This window comes from Sander lucioperca, chromosome 20, assembly GCF_008315115.2.
Source record: "Sander lucioperca isolate FBNREF2018 chromosome 20, SLUC_FBN_1.2, whole genome shotgun sequence".
Classification (NCBI taxonomy): domain Eukaryota; kingdom Metazoa; phylum Chordata; class Actinopteri; order Perciformes; family Percidae; genus Sander; species Sander lucioperca.
Genome location: NC_050192.1, coordinates 24,172,667 through 24,192,033, shown reverse-complemented (window position 1 = coordinate 24,192,033; position 19,367 = coordinate 24,172,667). Strand labels below are relative to the sequence as shown.

General features: G+C 45.1%; 2 protein-coding genes across 2 annotated transcripts; one reads left to right on the top strand and one right to left on the bottom strand.

The window, feature by feature from the left end:
* Nucleotides 1–4,886: 4,886 nt before the first annotated feature.
* On the bottom strand, nucleotides 4,887–7,987 carry LOC118493947. Its single transcript, XM_035995875.1, has 2 exons — nucleotides 7,762–7,987; nucleotides 4,887–6,759 (listed from the first exon to the last, which is right to left on the bottom strand). Exons 1-2 carry the CDS (start codon nucleotides 7,832–7,834, stop codon nucleotides 6,143–6,145), a joined length of 690 nt encoding a protein of 229 aa, XP_035851768.1. The 5' UTR covers nucleotides 7,835–7,987; the 3' UTR covers nucleotides 4,887–6,142.
* Nucleotides 7,988–9,530: 1,543 nt separating this feature from the next.
* LOC116054773 (FYVE, RhoGEF and PH domain-containing protein 4-like) lies at nucleotides 9,531–19,092 on the top strand. Its single transcript, XM_031306500.2, has 15 exons — nucleotides 9,531–9,789; nucleotides 13,335–13,914; nucleotides 14,033–14,507; nucleotides 14,716–14,861; nucleotides 14,971–15,127; nucleotides 15,228–15,366; nucleotides 15,550–15,608; nucleotides 15,973–16,116; nucleotides 16,222–16,394; nucleotides 16,557–16,587; nucleotides 16,698–16,781; nucleotides 16,928–17,053; nucleotides 17,162–17,305; nucleotides 17,438–17,578; nucleotides 18,532–19,092. The coding sequence occupies exons 1-15, from the start codon at nucleotides 9,672–9,674 to the stop codon at nucleotides 18,844–18,846; spliced, it is 2,832 nt and encodes a 943-aa protein (XP_031162360.1). The 5' UTR covers nucleotides 9,531–9,671; the 3' UTR covers nucleotides 18,847–19,092.
* The last annotated feature ends 275 nt before the right edge of the window (nucleotides 19,093–19,367 follow it).

Genomic DNA, 19,367 nt, shown 5'->3' with positions numbered 1-19,367 from the left:
CAGACACGGACTACAAAAATAAAATACACACCACCCATAACAGGACCCCCCCCCAAGGGACAGCTCCCAGATGTCCAACAAAAAAAAGAAAACCAACAGGCAGAACCCATCCAGGGAGGGCGGAGGGGGCCCGGAGGAGGGACGACCCCAGAATGAATAAAAAAAAAATCAACCCCGGAGGGGCGAAAGAAAGTCTGGGGGAGGCAGAAAGCCACTGGGGAACCTGGGGACAGAAAGTCACTGGGGCAAAACGCCCTGGGTCTCAGGGAACAGAGAATCACTGGGGCACAGCGCCCTGGGGCACAGGGAACAGAAAGTCACTGGGGCAAAACACCCTGGGTCTCAGGGAACAGAGAATCACTGGGGCACAGCGCCCTGGGGCACAGGGAACAGAAAGTCACTGGGGCACAGAGAGAGCTCGGCAACAGGGGCAGAGAGGCCTCGGCAACAGGGGGCAGAGAGGCCTCGGCAACAGGGGGCAGAGAGCAGAAACGAAGGCAGAAACCTTCAGGCGGTCTGCGACGAAGGCAGAACCCTTCTGGCCACTGGCGACGGAGGCAGAATCTCTCTGGTGGCCGTACTGGATGTCGAGGGCACCGAGATGACTGGCGGCGAAGGCGAATCCCCTCTGAAGGCCGGCAGCGAAGGCGAATCCCCTCTGAAGGCCGGCGGCGAAGGCGAATCCCCTCTGAAGGCCGGCGGCGAAGGCGAATCCCTTCTGAAGGCCGGCGGCGAAGGCGAATCCCTTCTGAAGGCCGGCGGCGAAGGCGAATCCCTTCTGAGGGCCGGCGGTGGAGGCGAATCCCTTCTGGGGGCCAGCGGTGGAGGCGAATCCCTTCTGGGGGCCAGCGGCGGAGGCGAATCCCTTCTGACGGCCAGCGTCGAAGGCGAAACCCCTCCGGATGACAGGCGGACCGAGCAGGAGAAGGGACAGCTGGGGAGAAGACTGGCGACCGGTCAGCTGGGTTGGGGTCCGCCAAACAGGCAACAGGAACTGAGGTCGACAGGGATGCCGACAGGGCACGAGAGGCAGGAGTGGGGTTGACCGAAAACCAGGGCAAAGTCACTAGGGAAGTCTCTGGGGCTCCGGAGACCAACAAAGCCTCAGGGGCAGTCACTGGGGAGGTCTCTGGGACGCCGGAGACCGGCAAAGCCTCAGGGGCAGTCTCTGGGGCGCCGGAGACCGGCAAGGCCTCTGGCTTGCCCGTAGACGTAGACTCTGGGAGAGCTGTCGACGACGTAGACTCTGGGAGGTCTGTCGACGACGTAGACTCTGGGAGGTCTGTCGACGACGTAGACTCTGGGAGGTCTGTCGACGACGTAGACTCTGGGAGGTCTGTCGACGACGTAGACTCTGGGAGGTCTGTCGACGACGTAGACTCTGGGCGACTGCACGTCAGCGGCGGTTCTGGGCGGCTGCACGTCAGCGGAGGTTCTAGAAGGCTGCACGTCAGCGGAGATTCTGAGAGGCTGCACGTCAGCGGAGATTCTGAGAGGCTGCACGTCAGCGGAGATTCTGAGAGGCTGCACGTCAGCGGAGATTCTGGGAGGCTGCACGTCAGCGGAGATTCTGGGAGGCTGCACGTCAGCGGAGATTCTGGGAGGCTGCACGTCAGCGGAGATTCTGGGAGGCTGCTAACCAGCAGGGGATCTATGAGGCTGCTAGCCAGCCGGGAATTAGGGATGCTGCGAACCAGCTGGGGATCTAAGAGGCTGCTAGCCAGCCGGAGTTCAGAGATGCTGCTAGCCAGCCGAAGCTCAGGGCGGCTGCTAGCCAGCCGGGACTCAGGGAAGCTGCTAGCCAGCCGGGAATCAGGGGTGCTGCTAACCAGCTGGGGATCAAAAAGGCTGCTAGCCAGTCGGGGTTCAGGGAAGCTGCTAGCCAGCCGGGGATCAAGGGAGCTGCTAGCCAGCCGGGGATCAGGGATGCTGCTAACCAGCTGGGGATCTAAGAGGATGCTAGCCAGCCGAAGCTTGGGGCGGCTGCTAGCCAGCCGGGATTCTGGGAAGCTGCTAGCCAGCCGGGAATCAGGGATGCTGCTAGTCAGCCGGGAATCAGGAAAGCTGCTAGTCAGCCAGGGATCAAGGATAACGGACCGCCTAGGGACACTAGGAAACTCGGGAACTCTAGGAAACTCGGGGACACTAGGAAACTCGGGGACACTAGGAAACTCGGGGAAGCTGGGCAGTGCTGGGACACTGGGCCGCTTGGGGACACTAGGAAACTCGGGGACGCTGGGCAGTGCTGGGACAATAGGAAGGCTGCTAGCAAGCCTGGAGTCAGGGGGGTTACTAGGTGGCCTGGATTCAGGGGGGTTGCTAGCTAGCTGGGGCTCAGAGAGGTTGCTAGCTAGCCTGGATTCAGGGGGGCTGCTAGCTAGCTTGGGATCTGGGAGAGTGCTAGCTAGCCTGGACTCAGGGAGGTTGCTAACTAGCCTGGGCTCAGGAATGCTGCTAGCTAGCTTGAATTGAGGAGGGCTGCTAGCTAGCTGGGGTTCAAGGGGGCTGCTAGCCAGCCGGGGCTCAAGAAGGCTGCTAGCTAGCCTGGATACAGAGGGGCTGCTAACTAGCCTGGGCTCAGGAAGGCTGCTAGCTATCTTGAGCTCAGAGAGGCTGTTAGCTAGCCGGGGGTCAAGAAAGCTGCTAGCTAGCCTGGACTCAGGGGAGTAGCCAGCTAGCTGGGGCTCAGGGAGCTTGCTAACTAGCCGGGGCTCGGGAAGGCTGTTAGCTAGCCTGGATTCAGGGGGTTTGCTAGCTAGCCTGGATTTAGGGAGGTTGCTAGCTAACCGAGGCTCAGGGAGGTTGCTAGCTAGCCTGGATTTAGGGAGGTTGCTAGCTAACCGAGGCTCAGGGAGGTTGCTAGCTAGCCCGGATTCAAGGAGGTTGCTAGCTAGCGGGGAAGTTGAGAGGCTGCTAGCTAGCCGGGAATCAGGAAGACTGCTAGCTAGCCTGGATTCTGGGGAAATGCTAGCTAGCATGGGCTCAAGGGGATCGCTAGCTAGCATGGGCTCAAGGGGATCGCTAGCTAGCAGGGGCTCAGGGGGATCGCTAGCTAGCCTGGATTCAAGAGGGCTGCTAGCTAGCCGGGGCTCGGGAAGGCTACTAGCTAGCTCGGATTCAGGTGGGCTGCTAACTAGCTCGGGGTCAGGAGAGCTGCACGCCAGCTCGGAGTCAGGGGAGCTGCACGCCAGCTCGGAGTCAGGGGAGCTGCACGCCAGCTCGGAGTCAGGGGAGCTGCACGCCAGCTCGGAGTCAGGGGAGCTGCACGCCAGCTCGGAGTCAGGGGAGCTGCACGCCAGCTCGGAGTCAGGGGAGCTGCACGCCAGCTCGGAGTCAGGGGAGCTGCACGCCAGCTCGGGGTCAGAGGAGCTGCACGCCAGCTCGGGGTCAGAGGAGCTGCACGCCAGCTCGGGGTCAGGAGAGCTGCACGCCAGCTCGGAGTCAGGAGAGCTGCACGTCGGCCCGGAGTCAGGAGAGCCGCACGTCAACCCAGGGTCAGCAGAGCAGCACGCCAGCCCGGGAACAGAAGGGTTGCACGTCAGCTCGGGAACAGAAGGGTTGCACGTCAGCTCGGGAACAGAAGGGTTGCACGTCAGCTCGGGAACATTGGTCTGCTCAGGAGAACTCACTGACCAAGTAGCAGGCTGGGTACCAACTGGCAGCTGGGGTAGCTGACTGCTAGCAGGCTTGGGAGATGATGGCCTGGTAGCATGTTGGGGTGTTGGCTCCCGGCTAGGAGTTTCCAAGAAGTCTTGAAGCCACTCCGGCAGGAAGCTCCTAAGCCAGGGTTGAGAGGAAACTCTCCAGCGAGCAGAGCGAAGAACTGCCTCCTTAGCCTCCCAACCTTGGGCAATTCTCCACTCCCCAACAGCACAGATAAGCCTGCAGGTGAGGTCACAAAGTTCGTCCTCGAATGACTCTGCTGGGTCCATGATGGTCAGATCATTCTGTCGTGTGAAGTGAGGATGGTGGACCCAAATGCAGAGAGCAGGCGAAGGAGTATGAGCACGAGGATTTATTAAACACAAAAAACAGGAGCAAACCAAAGGCGGTCCAAAAATGGAGCAGGCAGAAAACAACAGAACAGGCTAAACGACGAGCTGACAGGAACAAAACCAGACACAAACACTAACATACATACAAACTGACGGCACCAGGACACAAAATGATCTGACAAAAGACAAGGGGAAGACAAAGACTAAATACACAGGGTAACGAGGAAACAAGAGGCAGGTGACACAAGGGCTGGGAAACAGGTGGAAAACATCAGGTAATCACACAGGCGGGAAAACACAAAGTAAAGCTAAACAAGACAAGACAGAACAGATTATCAAAGTAAAACAGGAAACAAGCAAAATACAGAACAGACACGGACTACAAAAATAAAATACACACCACCCATAACACATGTAGCTGTAACATCTTCAGGTCAGTAATGTCTTTGATGGTCCTGCTGCAGCAGCTTCACAGTGCGTGCTTTGTCCTCTCTTCGCTGCTTTTCACGTCTGGTCTTTGTCTTGTCTCCTCGTGTCGTTTCCTCTCCTCTCTCTACAAGACAAATGTTTTCAGAAAGCATGTTGGCTTCTTGTCTTGTTTGAAATATGAATACTAAAAAATCTATGTGAGAGAGTTTTTAGTTAATGCTGTTTCTTCTCTCTGTCAAAGCAAAGCAAACAACAGATATAGGGATAACATAACTGTTAATAATTTTAACAATCACATAAAAATAAGAACTATTGATCACAACAAAAATTCTGATAATATTGTGTATAATATGTATACTTATCTTTTTAAAGAAGACGGGTCCCAGTGCATGGTTTCTCCTCTCCCTGTGAAAGACAAATGGCAGATACTGGTATATATACAGGTAATAACTTCATCAACGAGGTAAACAGAAGAACTCATGTTCAGTACAGAGATTTGAATACAAACATAGGGTAATTGTGTATTTATCTTTAAGTAGAGGGTTCATAATTGCACGCTGTCCTGCCTCCTCTCGTCTCATCAGGTCTTTTCCTTGTTTCTTCCTCGTGTCGTTTTCTTCCCTCTCTCTAAAAGACAAATGGCAGTCTAGGATGGTATTAGTTAAAAAAAAAAAAAACTTCAAAAGCCAGAGGAACTATCCATTTGTACTTGATAAAACAGATAAAAATGTATACTTATATTTTTTTAGGAGAGGGTTCACAATGTACGCTGTCTCTTTTCCTTGTCTCGTCCGGACTTCTCTCTTCTTTCTCTGAAAGACAAACTGCAGATATGGGTGATTACAGGTACTGCAGATACTGTTGTATTTATAGGGTTCTACTACACCATAAACACTATTAAAGATTAAGATGATCTGTTAAGGACTACTTAGCCATTTGTTAACTCTTCCTGTGTTTTCTTCTCTGCAGGCAGACTGGCAGGTCTGAGAGAGCTAAGCGCAGGTGGGCTTAATAATGTATTCACTGGCCTCTATCTTGATTGGTCCCATCTGTTCCTGCTTCTTCTATCAGCCTGTTCTTCCTCATCCACCTGCCTGTCTTTGGTGGACCAGTAGTGTGGTTGGCTCTGACACTGATCCTGCAGCTGTTGCACTAGACCTTCTCATTCCTAGCTCAAACTGAAGTCTTTAGCTTGTGATGCTAATGATGAGTCCAATTCATTAAATAATGTTGCATGTACTCAAGAAAATACATTCAACGGTATTTAAAGAAATCCATTTGAAGTGCTAGTGCTGTGCAAGGCTGCAGGGGGGGCTGTGTCTGTCCCAACACACTCTGAGCAGATGATGGAGTAAACCACAATTTAGAGTTCTTAATTCCTCCTGGATGGAAAAAAATGGATTGTCTTTCGAGAGAGCTCCTATCTCAAGTGATGTTCATAGCTCCCTCGTAATTCCCACCAGATCAGACACACAGGCCAGCACCAAGAAATAAAGAAAGGTGCAATACACACCGGTGCAAGACGCACCAAAAAACACTGACCTGTGTACCACAACCATGGTGAGACAAACTATATACAAATGTACAATAATAACCCCTCAGTCGGCCCCAGTGCATGACGCTACCGTGGAAGCCCTCAGGGGTAAAAAAAAAAGAATCCAGCTTCTTAATCTGCCAGATGTTTAAAAGACCAAAAGGTGCAGCAGAGCAAATGTCCATCACAGTCTCAAGCGTTTCTTTGGTGGAGACTGGCTGCTGCTGCTCTCCTCTGTGTTCTTTCTCTTCTCCGGTCTCGGAGGCCTTGCAAACTGTGCAACTTTTTTGGTGAACTGACAGAGGACCGACATGAGAAGGTGGCCATCTGCACTATAGTCGGTCACCCTCCAGCGGTTGGTCAGCTCAGTGCACTCAGAGCTGTACACAGGGGAGATGACTCTGGTGACAGTCGCGCCGTCCAACTCCAAGATGCAGAAATAGTTTCTGCGGTCGGCCCTCAGGGCTCTGAGCTCCGTCCTCTCGGGAAGAACTGGGGTCAGCACGTTTGGAGGAGAGGAGCTCGAGCCCGCAGTAGGCACCATCACACCGGCTGGGGCCTCCATCAGAGGAGATGGTGGGTCGTTCTCACTCTGGCTGGTAGGAAAGGGTGTGGCCATCTGGAGCGAGCGGAAGTATCCCTTAAAACGAATGAAAGGGTAGTCCTTGGAACCTACGAGGAGGCTGTGGTACAGGCTGAGGACGAAGGTGGACATGGAGGGGATGTCGCTTTTACTCAGTGGACGGTTCCTCAAGTTTGTCACAATCAGTTGAAGGACTTTTCCTGGCATTGGCAGGCATCCTAAATTGAAAGATGACAAAAAGGAAAACATTAGTCATGTCATGATGGGACCAATTAAAGCCTATGGCTTTAAAACACAGTCCACTTCACAGCAGGGCTTGTGTACATGTGTTTTAAGCCCAGAAAAAAAAACTGCAGTATTATGTAATGTATTATTTCAAATCATAATATTGTTTTTATTTTTCTCTGAATAATGGACAAAACAATATGTTACGTTAAAACAATAAAAATGGTGCAAATTCACATCATTTTGGACAATTATTATTACTACCATATCTGTGTCTAAAACGTTTGAAAAGCTAGAGCAGATCATTAAAGACAAAACTTGCAAAAGAAGTCCACCAACTGCAATCATTAGATCTGAGCAATCTAACGTTAATCAAGTCATTTAGTTAGTTTTACATTCATTTTTACATTCAATTGGCTAGGTGTTGCCCATAACTGCTTGATTTAGTGACCAACAAGGTCACATTTAGTCACATGTATTGCAATTACTCAAACGTATAGCCTATGCATTGGCATTCAGCACTTGTGTCACTAAACCGTCCAGTTAGGGAAGATCAACTCGGTGAAGGTTGACCACCCTGACGTCAGAAAAAAAGAATATTCTGACGTCGTTTCCATAGCGCGTGCAATATACACAACTTTTAGCATTTTTCAAAAAAAATGGCCTAGTCGCATGATCTCTATACTTTTTATGTTAACTCGACGACCCTGGTGCATTAACTCACAACTCAATGTTTAATAATCGCTACATTAATAATCACATTTGCCACCGGTCACCTGTATAGTTATAAAAAGTAATCATTTGACATCAAAATAACAGCGTAACTCAGCTGTGATGGTTTCACGGTGGCCTGGGGAAAGGTTTTCACCCTTGGAACAAAATGAAATAACTCATATTTAATTTTCAAATTGTATTATATTCTATTGTATTATACTATATAATATTATTATATAACTATATTATCATTTATTTAATAACTTTAGGCTGTATTTTACCAAATGGTTCTTGCAGCCGGACGATGCCGATGGACAGCAGGTGTTTCTCCCGGCGTAAATCAGCGAAGGCCATTTTTTGGACACTTGAACCGCTTGTTGCTCGTTCCTGATGATTTCCACAGTTCAGAGGCTGTTTTTAGTTCAGTTTTTTTTCGGCAATTCAGCACTTGAGTTCTCAGTTGAAGAGTCACGTATACAGTTCAGTTTCTCAGGTGCAGAAAGAAATTAGAACTGTGGCCTCTGCGGCTCAACACGTCATTTCTCGTTACCATGACTGTCACTAACAAGTTAATATTAAACATAAACATTTTTTAAAATCTATTTATTTACGGCGAAGAGTTGCTCATTTATATTGTATAAACCTTTTCAGTGGAATTCAGGCAACAGCCTGGCCCCTTGTTAACTGTCCATTTCACCACTGCAACGGGGAATTGACTTGCGGCCATGTAGAATGTTTATGTTTACAACTGTGAACATTACTATATAATACTAGGCTATATTGTATTTGTGGATTAACAACATTAAGATAAACGTAAAATATGTTGATAAGAGATTTTTTTAGATTTGCTTTACAAATGCGTGAATGTTCTGCTCTTCTCTGTTTTATAATAGGCTATATAAACACGAATAGATTTGGGAGGGTTGCTCGGACAAAAACATTAGGCCATTATACAAAAATTTAAAAAAAACTCACCTTGGGTCTCAAAGAATTTTTTACTATTCTTTGAGTAAATAGACTAGGCTACATTTGATTGACTAATCAAACATATTTTTGCAGATGAATTGATGATGAAAATAATAGTTATTTGCAGCCCTAGACTTGACCTTTTCTTGTCCGTTGTTTTTCACTGTTTTTGAAATATCCTTTTTTATTGAAATTATTTTTTACACGTAAAAGTTGCTCATTTATATTTAAAGTCTAGCTAGTAGGCTATTTATTTATAGGCTATTTATTAGGGCTGCAACGAACGATTGTGTTTCATTACTGATTAATCTGCCGGTTTTCCTTACAATTAATCACTTAGTTGTCTGGTCTATAAAATGTCAGAAAACGACAAGAAAAAATACTCTATTATCCAGATCATGGTGACTCTTCAAATGTTTTGTGATGTCCAATTAAAAGACCAAACTAAAAAAACACTCCGTTTGCAAATATGAAACAGAGTAGGCCCTGGCCTATATCCTGACTTTGGAGGAGCGCATTTTTTTTTCTTAAAAGAATACGAAAACATGACTAAACGTTGATCAACTAATCGACTTGTATTACAATGGGTTAGAAATATAGAAATAGAAATAAATAGGCTAAAAATTATTTGAAGTCATTCATTTATTTATTTTGGTAGCCTATAGCCTACCAATGTTTGTAGGCTACATTTGGTCATGTATGCATTTATTTAGGCTTTTTATTCATTTTTTATTATATTTATTAGTATAATTATTCATAGGCTATTATAGGCCACAGTTTAACTGAGTTTTGAGTTCTTAAATATCTGGTAAAAATCAACAAGTTCAAGTAAGAAACTGATTAAGTTTAGTCTCAGATAGGCTACCTGGTAAAACATTAAACTGACCGGGTGTGAAGTTCTGTTAGGGGGGTTTGCGGGGAGATTACAGTATTTGTTCTCAATCAGGTTAAAAGTGAGCTCGTCTCATTTATTTTACAGATTGCCTTTATAGTGTGAAAACTGACTGTGTGCCATCTGATTGGTCAGTGTCTCCAGTGGGCTTTCCAGGGGGCGCGTGGGGATTTAAGTGAGAGGCGGGGCTTGTCAAACAGCTCGAGAGACAGCCGGTTAGTGGCGGTGATTGAGCACGTAAACTCTTGCGCATCGCTCTTACACTCTCTTTACAATTTGTCATCTTTTGGAGAAACCGCGGGCTGAATTAAGAACCGAGGCTACTTTGAAACCATGTTTGACTTAAAGAGGAGTAATAGTTTGACTTTGAACAGCCGTCAGACGGAGTTCAGTCGAGTGGCGGTCAGACGGAAAGTCAGTGCTGCTGCGGACTGCCTCGCCTCACACACAGGTGACGCACCTTTTAAGAGTAGCTAGTTAACTAAGGCGTTAATTCAAATCAAAATTATCATACCAAAACAGAATAATCGAGCAGCAGGCCTATAATTGCTCTGAAATTGTCTACATCCAATGTAAGCTACATAGCAAATGCAAAACTGCAATTGTTATACTTGTTATAGTGCATAAAAAGTGGCCAGTGAGCTAGTAGTCGCTATTGCTATTGTGTATGGTGTATAGTCACCATAGATAGGCTGTTGCGTTTTAGTTGTTTGTGTAAAAAAAAGAATGGATATGAGTGGTTATTTTTGGGAAACTGTCAAAAATCTGAATATTTTTTTCCAATATGTCAGTAGCCCAAGTGGTCAGAAGACAAGTTCACAACAACCAGATTAGCAAGGCTCAAACTGTCCTGTAGGGTTAGCAGAGCATCTGGTGAGGGCATTAACTCTTGTTGTTGTGCCGGGTTTACATCAGTAGGCCTATATTAGATTAGATTTAGATTAGATTGAACTTTATTGGCATTGCACAAGTAAGGACAGCCAGTACAACGAAATGCAGTTTGACATCTAACCAGTAGTGCAATCATTAAATAATAGTAGAGACAGAATGCAGTATGATATATAAATATATAAAGTGCATTGTTGAGGTGCATTAATAAAGTGCATAGTGATCAGAGGTAGTCAGACAGTCCATAGTCCATGTGCAAAAGAAGAGGGGGCGGGGCGGCGCAGGGGCAGGGGGCTAGTGTTGGGTCTTGGTGTTGAGCAGCGTTATGCTGTTGTGAAAAAAGCTTTTTCTGAGCCTGCTGGTGCGACTCGTACGGCTCCTGTAACGTCTCCCAGACGGGAGGATGGAGAACAGTCCATGACTGGGGTGTGTGTGGTCCTCGATGATATTGTGTGCACGTCGCAGACACCGTGAGTGATGAAGGTTAGTGATGGCCGGGAGTGATGTGCCAATGATTTTTTTGAGCAGTTTTCACCATTTGCTGTAGGGCTTTCCTGTCAGCCATTGTGCAGTTCCCATACCACACCGTGAAGCAGTTCGTGAGGATTCTCTCCACTATGCAGCGGTAGAAGTTACGGAGGATCTGAGGGGAGAGTCCAGCTTTTTTCAGTTTTCTGAGGAAGAAGAGGCTTTGTTGAGCGTTCTTGATCAGAGTGGAGGTATTGAGTGACCAGGAGAGGTCTTGTGAAATGTGGACACCCAGGAGCTCGAAGCTGGTGACCCGCTCTACTTCATATATATGCTATTTTAGTTAAGTTCACTTGTCAGTTTGTGGATGAGATGCTACTGTATGTACTACACTTGGTGTGTATGCAGGTTTTTGAATGTTATTGAGCACATTTGGCCTGTTAGCCTCCTAACTTATTGGATTACTGCAATGAAATCTCTTCCCCTGATTCAGCATGGACTTTGCCTGCATGTCTTGAGACCGGCGTTTGTCAATCCACAATCACACAAAGCCATTCTGTTCTGTGTCCATTGAGGCAGAGCTATCTGTTTAGATTAGAGAAGAATGTTTGCTCCAATGGTACTGTCAGATGCAGGATTCAACAGTGCCATTCATCTCTTAGTTATTATTAAACTAAATAATTTGTTACCTTGGCGTGAGGCTGGTTAAAACAAGCACCCTTACAACATTTTCAAAGTATGGCCATTGATACATTTTTAAGATGAAAATAACATTGCCATTTATTTTATTTTTGCGACGACAAAGATGTCTCAAAACTTCACTCTGCCTTTGGCTAGAAATTGATACACACAGTAATGCTTATGCATTCAGTTTAAAGAAAGTTAAAAACATTTAAGGAATAGTTCACATTTGGGGAAAGACACTTATTATTTTTTAGCTGAGAGCCAAATGAGAAGATTGATACCACTTTCGAAAGGCAATGTGGTGAACTTCTCCCTATTAAGAATTATGTATTTTAGTCATCTGGCTACCTATTTCAACTTTCAACCTGACTTAGTTATTTTAAAAATAACAAACTCAAATGCTAGACACTTTTGAAGATTTGAAAAGCAGCTATGTATAGCCTTTAACATGCCTCTTTCTCCTTGTCTCTCAAGGTTTTGTGTTCAGTTTAGATATCAGTGGCTGTCTTAACAACTACACATTTCTGGTGGAGTGATAGTATTCCATTTATTTAGAAAAGGGCTGAATGTTGCCTCTGATACCCTAAAATAACTTGTAAAACTGGTTAAGGCTAGACGCTATCAAGAAAAAAGAGAAGTGGGAAAGTGGAAGTACTACAGTGTTGAGAAAGTAGGTTTTTAGCCGTCTCCACATGACCATCAAATCTGTTACACTTCAGCAGAGCCAGGGGCGAACAGCACAGCTTTACTTTGTTATACACAGGGATACTCTTGCATACATTTGGACATAAACTGCAGGTAAGAAAAAAAGAAAACAGTCACAATTTGAAAGTAGTAAATTGTTGTTGTGAAGTAAGGATGTCAGTCAAACAGTGAGATTTCAAGGAGTTGTGAAACCCCAGTGAATACTATGATGTGGTTAACATGCATACTGCTTGCTTTTTTGTGAGGATCCTTGTTGGATCAAATACAAAACCAGTGTATACCAGGAATAATCTGTTTCATCCTATATGAACACACTACTGTGCAAAAGTCTTAGGCAGGTATGAAAAAATGCTGTAAACTAAGAATGCTTTCAAAAATGGAAGTGTTAATAGTTTTTCATCAATTAACAAAATGCAGTGAATGGACAGAAGAGGAATCTAAATCCAATCAATATTTGGTGTGACCACCCTTTGCCTTCAAGACAGCATCAATTCTTCTAGGTACACTTGCACAAAGTCTTTGAAGGAACTCGGCTGGTAGGTTGTTCCAAACATCTTGTAGAACTAACCACAGATCTTCTGTGGATGTAGGCTTCGTCAAATCCTTTTGTCTCTTCATGTTATCCCAGACAGACTCGATGATGCTGAGATCAGGGCTCTGTGGGTCCAAACTTTTGCACAGTACTGTATATAATTGTCTCTTTCAGTCAAATTTCAGAATATTTATTTATTTATCACGTTTTCAAACAAATCTTTTGGTTATATCACTGTTATGTGACCCAGATAATGTAGTAACACAAGTACACAGCCTATGAAGTATACCACGCCTCTTTATTATCATAAAAAAATCGCAAAAAAAGGCATGGGGTGGTGATGGTGGCCAAAAAAGAAGTTATTTTAATCAGCAGGTTTGTCAGGCAGATTTCGGGCCAGAAACGCAAGCATGTTCAATTTCTATGGCTTGAGTCAGCTACAGCCCAGGATGTTTGGAGAACAAGTGACAGCTGCCGTTAGCATAGCTTCCGCTCAATATGCCGACCAATAATCACTTGTATAATCACAATTTGGCATTTCTAAGCAAAATCAACATTTACCATCAACAGTCATACCCCTTAGGACCTTAGCTAATGCTAGCAATTAATTGCGGTTAAACAAAGAAAGAAGAATTATGTAATAATTGTTACAGACCTAGTCTTAACTCAATCTTTTGTGGACTATTAGCCAACTGTGCTGTTGTTTTATCTCTTTGCAGTGCCTCCTAAACCAGCTGACCTCCAGAGTCCTCTGAGGGCAGGACAAGCTCAAGCCCTCAGTCCCTCTACAGGGAAATTACTACCTCAGCAAGTTAGTGGCACAGAGCAAGACCAGAGTCCTAACAGAAGTTGTGGAGTTTCTGTTTCCTGTATCAGCCCAGCACAGAGTTGTCTAGACTCCCTTAGTCCTATCAGAGGAGGAGGGAACAGTTTTTTGAATGTAGTGTCTGAAGTACGTATCAGCCCTGCCAGACAATCGCCGGGGATTCCACATTTTACAAGCAGTCCACTTTTAGGATCTCCAAGTCCAGGCAAAAGAAGTATTCAGAGACATAGCCCATTGAGGGAAGGAGGCCACAGCCCTGCTAAACTGTCCCCAAGGAACCGTAGCCCTCTTGCACGATTACTGCGGACCCCCAGCCCTGTGCAGGGGAGGATGGGGAGCTACAGTCCCATCAATAACTCTAAATCCTGGATAGGACTGCACAGAATCCCAAGCAGTAAGGTGGAAGGACAAGAGAAGAGAGTGTGGAAATCTTTGAGCGTGCCTGACTTGATTGTTCTCTTGAATGCGAGCAGGTTGGATTTTTAATTTGGTCCATTATTTCTGAAACTTGGTTAGCGGAATACCTTCCCGTAGAATCTCATCATTTCTGAATATTACTGACAATTTCAATGATGTATTTTATTTCTGCAGGATTCCCACTGAAAAAGTTGAACGCTCTCCACTGAAACCGCTGCAATCACCCAACTGCAGTGGGCCAGCCATCACCATCCAATCACCGGTTAACCATAGACTCAATCATGCCACAAGTGAAGCCCATCTATTAAGCAATGGTAAAGAGCAGTCCCCAGGACAAATGAAGGGCATAGTGCATGGGAGAGATTGCACAGTAGTAAATGTGACGGGGGAAAATGACAAAATAGAAGAAGGCAAGATACCCGTTGTATATGGCTCTAAGGCTTCCTGCCAGTGGAATGAGGCAACTATAGAAGATGGCAGGATTCACAAGGAGTCTAAAGGTGAACAAAAGGATGAGGAGATGAGGAAGGAGAGAGGAGTAGGCGAGCCAAAAGATGAAGAGAACATCGAGCAGAAATTGTACAAGATAGCCAATGAACTCCTGCAGACAGAGAGAGCCTACGTGGCTCGTCTACACCTGCTAGACCAGGTCAGTGTGGTAATCTATTTGTGGCTTCCTCCACGAAAATGCAATGCACTTGATGCAACAACAAAAAAACTCGGATTAATTTAATTGTTGGAAACACCATGCTCCTTTAGGTTAGCATAGTTTATCCTTTATTGCCACATTCTCATCAAACCTGTTACTTTATTTGCATTTCTTGTGTTGGGTTAAGCCTCTCTAACTCCCACTGCAGGTGTTCTGCTCACGCCTAACGGAAGAGGCAGGTCGAGGCTCATTTCCTCCTGACGTGATAAGAAATATCTTCTCCAACATTTCCTCTCTCTACTCCTTCCACAACCTGTTCCTGCTACCTGACCTGGAGAGCTGCATCAGCCACTGGTGGGTGTTCACGTCAGAAACACAGTGAAACATTGAGACCCGTCCTGTTCATTACAGTGGTGTAAATAATAACCCCCCCCCCCCCCCCAAAAAAAAATCCCAAATCTAGGTGTGAGAGCCCAGGCCTGGGTACTGTTCTGCTGCAACACGCACCCTTCCTGAGGATGTATGCTGACTACGTCACGAACTTTGACCAGGCCATGGAGCTGGTGAGGACCTGGACTGAACGCTCCTCTGCTTTCAGAAACATCATCCAGGACATACAGGTAGGACATTCTCTGTAGAGTATGTGTCAGCATATATCCCAATGCACTTAAAGGTCCGGAGGTATGAGCAGGATTTTATGTATGCGTTGTCCTCTTTTAGAGTCAGGAGGTGTGTGGCAGCCTGACCCTGCAGCACCACATGTTGGAACCAGTCCAGCGGGTTCCACGTTATGAGATGCTGCTCAGGGATTACTTGAAGAACCTGCCCAAAAACCACCCAGATTATGATATTGCTTACAGTAAGTATGCTGTACCAGTATAACTAGTTTAGCTGGTCAGTTTACCAATATCCTTGCTCTGGAGTGTGCTTGTGTAAGATTTATATGGTACTTCTTTTCCCTCATAAAGTGCCCGTTTGTCTCTGACGGGTCGTTTTGTCTGTAATGAGCAGAATGAACCTCTTGCTTTGTCTCCTCCTGCAGAATCCTTGCAGACTATTTCCATGGCAGCCATCCACTCAAACAGCGCCATCCACAAAGCTGTACGTTACCATTACACACCCCAACATTTACCATTGTGATATTATCACAGTCACACAACACATTATTTGTATTATATTGTCCAAAGTGATACTTATATTGTGGTTTTGATCCCTCTATTATTTAGTTTTATCTATGGATTATATCATTTGGAACGCTACAGCTGTATAGCTGGGACTTACATTTAGTTTTTTTGACACATTTTTGCAAATGCATCTGTTGTATGTCTTTGTAATGATATTTTGACAAAAGATATATAACATAATTTTCAGATTTCATCAATTGTGGAGACAAAACTTGGCATTAACAGCCAGGACTGTGTCCATACAGATGTGTTTTAATGTCTCTCTTCCTCTTTCCCTGCAGGAGAGCCTAAAGCGGCTGGTGGAGATCTATGAGATGGTTGGAGAGAAGGAGGTGGTCAACCCGACGAACGAGTTCCTCAGGGAAGGTCGTCTGCTCAAGCTTGCTGCCAGGAACACGTCGGCCATGGAGAGGCACCTCTTCATGGTTAGAAACACATGCAGAAACACTACACCTTTGTACAGACATCTAACATGTATTACAGTTAATCCAAGGAACTTTGTAGAAAATGGTGTATAACTTTCTCCCCAGTTCAACAACTTTCTGATGTGCTGCACTCCTAAGTTCAGCCTAGTCGGGCAGCGTTTTACTGTCCGCTGCAGGATCGGAGTGGATGGCATGCAGGTGCAGCAGACCACCAATGAAGACCACCCATACACCTTCCAGGTCTCTGGAAAAGAGAGGACCCTTGAGCTGCAGGCCAGGTGTGTGTGTGGGGGTGGGGGTGGATGTGTTGGTGTGTGTGTGTGTGTGTTCATATTAAATAACTCAACATATTAAAGTCTGTGAACATAATCTTGTGTTATCAAACTTCAGTAAGTTCATTAAATGTATAATTCATTGTTTTTTGTGTTGTTTTTTTCAAGCTCTAAACAAGACAGAGATCAATGGATAAAGGTACTGGGGTATTTTTATTTAGTATTTGGTGCAACACAGTGAATGTTACATGGATTTGTACAATATTAAATAGTTTTCTAAAACCTGTTTTTTTTTTATTTCATTTCAAGGTAATTCAGGAAGCCATTGACATGTTTCAGAAGAATAATGAAACCTTCAAATTGGCTTCCAAGGAGCTAAATGTACCAGAACCAGTGAGTTTAATAATATTTCAGAAATGGGGTTGCAAGTACTTAAAATCAATACAGAGAATTACGCAAATCTGTGAAACATCCCAGCTTGTGTGTGTGTGTGTGTGTGTGTGTGTGTGTGTGTGTGTGTGTGTGTGTGTGTGTGTCAGACTGAGGAACTCGGCCGACGTGCCCCTCGCTGGATCAGGGACAACGAGGTGACCGTGTGTATGAAATGCCAGGACGCTTTCAACGCTCTCACCAGGAGAAGACATCACTGCAGAGCCTGTGGCTGTGTGAGTGACAGGATGGGACAGCTTTGTAGTGAATACACAGTACAGAAAAGCTAATTTTTTTTCAGATAGATTTTCAGAAGATAGCAATAATGGTTTCTCGCTCCCCAGGTGGTGTGCTGGAAGTGTTTAGACAGTAAAGTGGCTTTAGAGTATGACGGCAACAAGCTGAACAAAGTGTGTAAAGCCTGCTACTCCACCCTGACCGGTCAGAGGGAGGAGAGGGTGGAGGAAAATAAGAGAAGGATACTGGAGGTGAGCCTTAAGTGTTTTCTAAAAGTTAAAGCAAGGCTGTCTTTTTTTTTTTTTTTAAGAGATTTAAATACTACATACCATGGATGTACGTCTTTACCAGCATTGTGTTTTCTTGTATGTGTGTTCTCCCAGTCGGAGGCATCTCCAGTGTCCAGTGACTGCGTAATGAGTGGCTTCCTGCTGTATGGTGACAACCCCAAGACCTGGCAACAGGTGTGGACTGTTATCAGCCGGACTGAACCTCCGGCCCTCCACCTGTATACTGCTCCGCAGGTAGGGATCTCTGTAATAAAGAATAATGTTAATGCAGCAGTGTGATGTGCTGTTTGATCGTTGAGTTTATTATGTAAGAGACTATTGCATTTTATTTTCAAACGTTGAGTAAAGGTGCCACTTACTTGTTTCTGTTTGTGTTTCACTGTTATTTCAGTCTCTATAGGATATGCATGGGATGTTGCAATACACAGATGTCACCACAGTCACTCTCCGTCAAACACACAACACAAGTCACAACAGTCACCATCTGCAATCATGCACCCACATGGAAAATAGGGAAACACTGGTAAAATTGTGAAGAGTTATTGTGCAATCAACTGCACGAACTGATTTTTTTCAGACAGCTAAAGGTTAGAGTAATGCCACTCCTGCTTATTTTATGAATGAAACCTAATATAACAAAAACGTTTTACATATCCACAGAAACCCACAATATTCTTTGAAGTCCCCATGATTTTAATCCATCACCAACAAGAAATGCTGCATTAATTCCTAAAACCTACAGCAAATGCCCTTAGGCTTTATTTTTCCAAGGCTACATACACAGATACTGTAGGTAAGAACAACCCAATATAAAGTGTCCAATGATGATGGTGGTCTACTGAAGATGTAATTCACTTGGGTTAAAATCTGGTGACTGAGGACCAAAATGAACAATTCACATCATTTTCATTATTAAACCATTCAGTAACTTATTGTGCTCTGCATTCTGTTAGGTTTCTTAACTCCTTTATTCAGGATTTTCCCATATGTCTAAATCCTCTTCTTGCTACTTTTTGAACATCCATATACCAAGGCTGGTTTGTTTGCCATCATGTGGAAAAAGTGACATCACTGCATATTCTCTATTAGAACGAACAGCACGCTATTCTGTTGCAACCCCTTCATGGTTTCATACAAAATGTTGCCATGCACAGCCTAACCTTAACCTCCTCTTCCAACATCTCCAGGACGTGAAGCCCCTATCCAGTATACCTCTACTGGGCAGCAGTGTGGAGGATTCCCCTCAGGAGCTCCAGGGTCAGCCTGGTTTCTGTTTAAGCCAATCCAAAACCACCCACACTTTCTTCTGTGATAGATTGGACGTCAAACAGAGCTGGCTGACGGTTCTGAAAGTTGCAGTGATAGGCAGGCAGTGCACGCTTAATGGCTACGACATCACCACCAATAGCTCCACATGTGGCATTAGTGGCACTGTCAATGATGAAAGCGTGTGTACTGGTGAGGAATGTATCATCAATGGCGAAGAGGTAATCCACTCCTGAATGTTTGAGATCAAGTACTATGGAAAGTACTCTTACAAGCATGTACACTCGCACAACACCAAAGGAAAGTCCATTGATGTCAAAGACAGTAACTTTGAACTAAACATTTGATAAAATGAATGAAATCTAGGAATGTAAAGGTTGTTAATAATATTCAGACTGAGAACAGTGTTGTCCTTACAAGTGGCGATGCACTTTATTTCTAAAATGGTTTACAGTAAAATAAATAAAGTGAAGGTGTTTTAACATGAGTCGGACTATTCCTTCAACTACAAACATGGTTGCTTCAGCTCTGTACACGTGGTCTAAGGTGCCATGCAATGTGGCGTAAAAATGTGCTCCGAGGTTATTTTCTTACAGCAAACAGTTGAACACTTTTGCATGAGGGTTTCAGTGAAACACAGAGGCTCTGTGGGATCATAATTGCCTTATAAAACACATTCAACTGATCCCATTTCTTCACAGATAATGTTACAACAATGAAATATTTACACCCAAAACAAATACCAGCTAAAGAAACA